The 7,431-nt window shown below is 55.8% G+C and overlaps 1 protein-coding gene across 1 annotated transcript; it reads right to left on the bottom strand.

Annotated features, from left to right (window-relative positions):
* Nucleotides 1-18: 18 nt before the first annotated feature.
* Nucleotides 19-7,353, bottom strand: AMPD1 (adenosine monophosphate deaminase 1). The gene is made up of 14 exons (XM_057375214.1): nt 7,192-7,353; nt 6,513-6,683; nt 5,005-5,152; nt 4,610-4,856; nt 4,146-4,275; nt 3,708-3,902; nt 3,364-3,495; nt 3,119-3,282; nt 2,877-3,003; nt 2,297-2,460; nt 1,853-1,973; nt 1,245-1,418; nt 742-852; nt 19-186 (listed from the first exon to the last, which is right to left on the bottom strand). Exons 1-14 carry the CDS (start codon nt 7,351-7,353, stop codon nt 31-33), a joined length of 2,202 nt encoding a protein of 733 aa, XP_057231197.1. The 3' UTR covers nt 19-30.
* Nucleotides 7,354-7,431: the final 78 nt, after the last annotated feature.

Here is a 7,431-nt window from a genome sequence, read left to right as displayed (position 1 = left end):
CTGCCCCGGCCCCGCGGTCCGGCCCCCCGCCTATTCGTTCTTCAGCCCTTCGGCGATGAGGTTGAGCTCGTAGCACCAGGTCTCGTAGCGATAGGCCACGCGGATCTGGGCCACGTTCGTCTTCCGGATGTCGTTGCCTTCGGGCCCCTCTTCCCGGTAGTTTTCACCCAGGAACTTCACTTTCTCCTGCCAGAGGCAAAGACAGCGGTACCGAGCTCAGAACCCCCGTTGGCAGTGCCCGAGGGAGAGGCCCTGAGCCCRTGGGCGGAGCTGATCGCCCTTCTCAGGCCGTGAGTAGGAACACCGCAGGGGACACAGGCATCGTGGGACAGGCCACACTGCAGAACACCCAGCTCGTGGGATAGGACATCCCTCATGGGACAGGACACACTGCAGGACACCCAGGTCATGGGACAGGCCACACCATACAGAACAGCCAGCTCGTGGGACAGGCCACACTGCAGGACAACCAACTCATGGGACATCCCTCATGGCACGGGACACACTGCAGGACACCCAGCTCGTGGGACAGGACATCCCTCATGGGACAGGACACACTGCAGGACACCCAGCTCGTGGGACAGGACACACTGGAGGACACCCAGCTCGTGGGACAGGCCACACCATACAGAATAGCCAGCTCATGGGACAGGACACCCCCTTCGTGGCACAGAGCCCCTCTTTTGGGACAGGACACACACCTCATGGGTCAGGACAGCCCTCGTGGCACAGGGCACCCACCTCGTGGGACAGGCCGCACTGCAGGACGCTGTTCCTGGCAATCTCACACATGTCACAGGTGCTGAGCTTGAACACCTGGGCAGCGATGGCGTATTCCTCCATGAGGGGCTCCTGCAGTGCAGGGTTAGGGGTCAGCAGCCTCTGCCAGCACAGCTTGTGCTGCCCAGGGGCCGTCCCAGAGCTCACAGAACCACTGAAATGCAACCTTCAACCAACACCCCCATGCCCACTAAACCATATCACAAGGGACTATGTTTTCTTATTTTCTAAAAACTTCCAGGGGTGATGACTCCACCACTGCCCTGGATAGCCTGTTCCGATGCTTGACCACTGTTTCATTGAAGAAATTGTTCCTGATATCTTACTTGAACCTCTGTGRGTGGAGGGGGAGATAGACCAGCATATGCTGGACTCTCTGCAGGTGCCACTGGCTTCCAAAAAAACTGAGGCTCACACAGTCCCAGCCCCACAGTCCCAGCCCCAGCACTCAGCTCACACTGTACCTTGGTGTAGTGAAACTGCATGGGATCGTCTGTAGAAAGGGACACCATGAGCCCTTTCTGGTGGAAGTCAGGCAAGGGATTCTTGGCGTATTCCAAGAAGAGGCTGTTGTTGCTGAGCGGGGACATGGCAATGGGAATTTGGGCAAGGAAGTACAGATACTGCAACACTGGGGTCTGCAAAGACAAGCAGAGGTACCAGGTTAGGGATAAAGTTGCTGGACCTTCCACCTCTTTGGGGTCATTCTTCAGGTCAGGCCCCAGCATGGAATTGTGTGCAAGGAAAGACAGGTAGGCCAGCAATCTGTCCTTCAGGGAGCGACAGTCCAAGGAGCTCAAACCTGTTTTATATCAGAACTCAGCTGGCTCCAGTGGTACCAAGCATTTTCTGTGATAAGTCTGTAAGGCTATACCCCAAAAATCTAACACATTTCTGAACCACATCCCCAAACATGCCTGGAGAAACCCAGAGAACCATTTAACATCTGCCCAAAGCCAGCTTGTGTCTGTAAAGCAGAGGCACAGGTAACTGCCAGCTACATGGGGGCAGCTGTGAACACTTCTCCTTCTCTGCCATGCCTGGGCTGCTCCTGGCAGCCTGCTCCACGTACCTTCTTGAGGTTGAGCCCGTGGGAGATGTTGTCAGCTGTCATGAAGGCTGCCAGCAGATGTGTGATGGCCCCGGCCTCGCCGCAGTGCGGCCGGAACAGGAACGTGTTCATCCCGCGCTGCCTGGGCACAGGGAAGGAGCACTCAGGGCAGGCAAAGCCCTGACTGCAGGCCCAGCTCTGCCCCTGCCATGAGTCCCCAAGAATCCAGCTTGGCCTAGGAGCACATTGCTCATTGTCTTTTCTCCTCTGTGCCCGCAATAGCTGCATCTCTGCAATCCCTAAGCTTTCCCCCAGTCCATCACTCTTCCTACCRAGGGGTGTCTGGGTTGCTCTGAGATGTGATGCTCCAAATGCAGAGCAAGGAGAGCCCTGCTGCTTCCACACCAACAGTCAAAGAGCTCAGACAAGCCACGAGGCAGCCCCTTGGCAGATCCCAGGCCTCACCTGCGCAGGTTGTTCAGCACCAGGATGTTGGCATACATGTAGTAGATGTAGTAGGTGTAGGATGGGTTCTTTGGAGAAGACCATTCCTCTGGCTTAGGGCTTTTAGTGCTGAACATGTGTCCACTGTGCTTGGATTCATCATCCACGCTGTCAAAGCCCGTGATCTGCTTGGCAAGGGGACACAAAAGGTGCATCTCACACCCCCCACCTCATCCCTGCCCCACAGAGCTCACCAGAGCCTGGCTGTACCCCTGTGCACCTAAGAGCAGGGTCAGGCAGGGCTGGAGACCTTGCTCATCACAGCCCTCCCAAGCACTGTCCAAGACAAGGAACAAAGCTCACACCTCCCAAGGAGGTGAGTGAGCAGTGATTCCCAGCCCCAGAGCAGCCAGCTCAAGTAGTCTGACTCTTCCCCACAATTCTGAGCACAAACAGAATTCTGGCCATTCCCACAATGAGGCAGAAGGACCACAAACCCRCTGATGGCATTTTCCACATCAGGGCCAATACCCCATTTCTTGTGCACAAGGAGGAGCCTGAGTTCTCCCCACACCTGACAACGTGATCAGGTGACACTCACGTGGCGTAGAAAGACACTCAGCTCTTTGTGGGCTTGGGGGTTGATGGTTGCCTCAAACACAGGAACAAAGATATTTTCCAGCATTTTCCCAAAGTGGGGGAGGAAATCCTTAGACCGGAACACATCACTGGGGACAGAGACAGGGATTAGCTGCTACCCAAGGGACAACACAGCCCACTGTCCACACAACCTTTACAGAGGGTCTGTAAGGCACAGTGCTCCCTCAGCCCCACAGTACGTACTAAATCCTGGGGACTTGGATCATCCACTTCATGTTGGGGGAATAGACCCGGTGGGTGTTGAACCACTTGGCCAGCTTTGCCCACTCTGCAGGCGACCGCCCGTAGATGGAGAGCCGGGGCTCCGTGTGCTGGTACTTGGCATCCTCCAGGTCAGAGCCAACTTCCTGCAAACCAGAGCAGAGTGTGGCATGGGAACCCACAGCAGCTCCACAGCTTCACCCTGCTCTCCTCCCCTCTCTCCATACCTTGATGATGGTAGCAAAATACTCGCCGTTGATGGCATTCTCCGTCTTCAGGTAGAGGTCGCGCAGCTCGCTGGCCCCCACGGGGTTGTACTTGTCATTGAACTTGTCAAAGCGCTGGAATGTCTGCCGGCCCTGGGGCACAGAGATCAGGGAGGTCAGATACTGCCCTTACAGCTTGGGAGGGAGCTAAGACTGAGCAAAACCACCCAAAATGGGAAAACCGGGAGCTGCTGCACCCTGACACAAATATTAATGCGCACAACATGCGTGGGTGCACAGGGAGGGGAAAAGCCATGAGGGCGAGAGTGGCCTGGGAGTGATCTCACAGTAAATGTCCTACTTACAGCATGGACATCCAGGGAATCCACTGTCAGGTCATAGGGGTGCAGATTGAGCTGCTGGAAAAGCTGTTTCAGGGTGAGCTGTTTGCCCTTGGCATCATAGACCACGCGGTCGGCGTCCACCCGGTAGGATTTCTTGATGAAGCGSAGAAGGTGCTTCTGGTTCATGCAGGCTGCAGCGTGGATGTGCGTGTCCACCTGGGGAAACAAAGGGACAGCTTTGAACTGGGGATGCTCAGGTACCGTCCCAGGGAGGTAAAAAAGCCCTCAGGTGAGCAGGTGAACATAACCAGGTGGCACAACTTTGCCAAGAGCAATTCCATCATTCCCATTCACAGGAAAGATGCTGCTGCTACAGACTCTAACACCCATTTCCCAGGGATGGAAGGCACCAAGACAGCTCTCTCCAGGCTCACTGGGGCTCTAAACCTTGCTCTTTACCTTCCTGCAGTTGTAGAAGTCCCGGTGGGGGTTGCTCTTCAGCTCTTTCAGCTCCTCCATCTCGTTGAGCATTTCGTGCACTTGGAAYTTGGATGAGAGGAACCTGAGGCGCCGGTGAGCGTAGGTCTTACTGGTGAGAGSAAAGGGCAGAACAGTCAGTGGGATCCTCACCCAGGGGACACAGACTCCACCTGAGGAGGAGCTCATGCTGGCTCTAAGGTGCCCCTCCTGGCTCTTACAGAGCTCTGAAGGGAGGCCAGCCAGCTGGGAACCTGCCTGCAGGTCCTGTCTGCARTCCCCCAGTGCTGCTTTGCTTAAGACCCAGGTCAAGAGGGCTGACAAGGACCAAGGACACTTGGTCCAAGGYGTCATCAGCAGGTCCCTGCTTCCTCCCAGGAAGGGGAAGGGGCTGCCCTGATCTCCCTCTGCCCTCTGAGGCAGGACCTGGTGGGTTGTGCACTTACACAGGCCCCTGTGCAATCAGGACCAAGAGGAAGTTCATGTCATCCACAAAGTGCTCGAGGCTGGGGTAGGGCAGGTCCTTTGGCTCGTTTCTTGCAGCTGCTGCCTTGTCTGCATAGACATAAACTACCCCATCCTTCATCTGGACATGGTACCCCAGGTCCTCAGGGAGATCCCCGGAGTCAAAGGGATCCTGTCCATCCTTCACTGGCGGAGTGAACACTGCACCAAAAGGAGAATTCCATAAAGCTCAGGCTGCCAGCCCAAAATCCCTGAGCCCACCTTGCTCCCCCACCCCACCGCTGTGGCACCAAGGACATCTTCCACAGCCCTTTCCTGAGCCCTGCCCCGTGCTGAACCCAGCCTGGCGTGCTGGAGGTACCTGGGCCRATGTCACTGGGTTTCCAGGGCTCGCCCTCGATGGCGCGCAGGTACTGCGAGGGCGTCTTGGGAAACCTCTGCAGCGAGCGCTGCATGTGCTTCTCCCGGATGCACAGCGCCCGGTACAGGCCCCTGCACACCACTTCAAAATCTTCCACTGTCACCTGCAAGAGGGTTGTTGCTGATGGCAGCCACACAGCTGGAACACAGGTGTCCAGGAAACACCCTGGTGCACCCAGGTGGAGGGAGATGATGGTTACAGCAAGRTAAATATACAAAATTATAGGATGGTTTGGGCTGGAAGGGATCTTAAATCATATCTTGGTCCAGCCCGTGCCATGAGCTTGCACTGTCTCAGGATGTTCCRAGCCCCATCCAACCTGGCCTTGGACACTTCCATGGATCCAGGGGCAGCCACAACCTCTCTGGGCACTCTCAGGGTCCCCCCACCCTCACAGGSAACAATTTCTTCCCAATATCCCATCTAACCCTGCCCTCTAGCAGAGGGAAGCCATTCCCCCTTGACATTACATGCTCTTGTARTAAGTCCTTCTCCAACTTTCTTGTAATGTCATATAATTTCATATAAATAATATAAATCATATCATATATCATATCTCATATATCCTATCATCTCATATTGTATCATATCAGCCTCCCCCTGCTCTGCCTGAGCAGGGCAAGGAAGRGATGACAGGCAGGGATCCAGGCATGGCAAAGGGAACCTCCTGGTGCCAGAACCAGTGAATTCCAATGTCACCCCCTTGCATTCCTCACTGTAATCAGTAATTGGCCCTGAAATGGAAGCCAGGCCTGGGCAAAACATTGAAGCTATTTTTGTAGTCTGGGCTGAAACTGAAGCAGGAACAACAACATTCACTGACTCAGTGTGTCAATGATTTTTGATTTACTGCACACACAAGTGTTTTGGGCAGTCAGAAGAAGCTGGAGTGGAKCAGGCTGGGAAACCAGCACTCCCAGCTAGGATAGTCATGGCAGGGGGAACATGCTGAGTGYCTGAGCAGGGAGGGATTTCCAGATCCCCTCTGCTATGCAGCTCCAGGCTGAGCAGCCCTCCAGCAGCCTCTTAGGAACAGCACAAATGTAAGAGGAGGCAGGATTAGCACGGGATGTGATAACAGTCCTGGTCAACTGCTCTAGGTGACCCTGCCTGTGCCAGGGGCTTGGTGACCTCGCTCAGCCCTTCTGGGATTCCTGGATGTGCCCAGAGCTGGGACAGATATAGCTGTGTGCAAGCAGAGAGGATGTGGCAGGGTGGGCACAGCCTGGCCTGCCATGCCTTCCCTGGAGAATCCCATGGCAACTTTACAGCACCYCACAGTTCCTGCAAGGGAATTCAGCTCTGGATCCTCCAGGGATGCAGCAGGGCACCCMCAGGTGCTTGTGAGGCACAGACTGAGCTGGGATACCCCCACCCCACTGCAGCTGGGACAGAGTCCTTGGCACTGGGCACTGCTGAGGGACAGGCAGGGGCCAGAGGGGGTGACCAGCATGGCAACCTACCCCAGAGGCGTAATCGCCAGTGATCTGCACCCGCTGGAAGTCGGGTACATTCGGGTACTGGGGGCAGGTGGAGTCGGTGACAGCCGGTCTGGGCACAGACTTCGGAGCCGCGGGCACCGCCAGGACAGTCGTCTTCATGCGCATCAGCTTCTTCCTGCAGGGGAGGGAAGGCTCAGGCAAACGGCCCCATTCCATGGGCACACACGGGTGCAGGGCCAGGGGCACTCCCCATAGCCATGGGCCAGCTGAGCACACCATGGATCAGCTCAGATATGCTCAAATCCATGATTTCTGAGCACAGCACAGATCAGCTCACTGGTGATTTCTGAGCACCTTAAACAGGCACTGCCAAAAGCACAGGCCCCAGAGCGCAAAATATCTTTGGAAGTTGCATCTTCCCAGAGTGTCCAGGTCTCCCTCCCCAGCAGCTCTGTGGTTATTGCTGTGCTGACACCCAGGGAAAAGGCCAAGGGTGCCTTTCTGTCCAACAGTGGGAAGAGTTGGAGAGGAAATCCTGGAGTACCTGACAGATGCCTGGGGATTATCAAGGATTTATTCCATAGGTGTGGGGAGCTGTTCCTAAGGGCCTTGATTTACATTCCCCCTGCTTGCTCTGGCCAGGAGGTGCAGGCTGTGCTCCTCTCCTTGCCCAGCTCCCAGGAGCTCACCGCTTTTCCACCGTGGCACTGGTCTCATGAAGCATCATGTGCGCTGTCATTTGCTGGCGGGAGATGGGGCAGATCTCTTCCACATCAAAATGAGAGATTTCTCCCTTGACCTCCTCATCCTTCACCTCGGAGGCGAAGATCTTCTCGGCGAAGGAGCGCATGGAGTCGTCCATCTCTGCAAGGAGCAGGAGTTCAGTGTCCCACAGGGGGCAATTCCCAGCCACTGGAACAGGCAGTGCCCCTTGCAGGCA

This window comes from Malurus melanocephalus, unplaced genomic scaffold (genome assembly GCF_030028575.1).
Source record: "Malurus melanocephalus ecotype Western Australia unplaced genomic scaffold, MMel_1.1 scaffold_243, whole genome shotgun sequence".
NCBI classification, from domain to species: domain Eukaryota; kingdom Metazoa; phylum Chordata; class Aves; order Passeriformes; family Maluridae; genus Malurus; species Malurus melanocephalus.
This window is presented reverse-complemented; position numbering and strand designations above follow the sequence as displayed.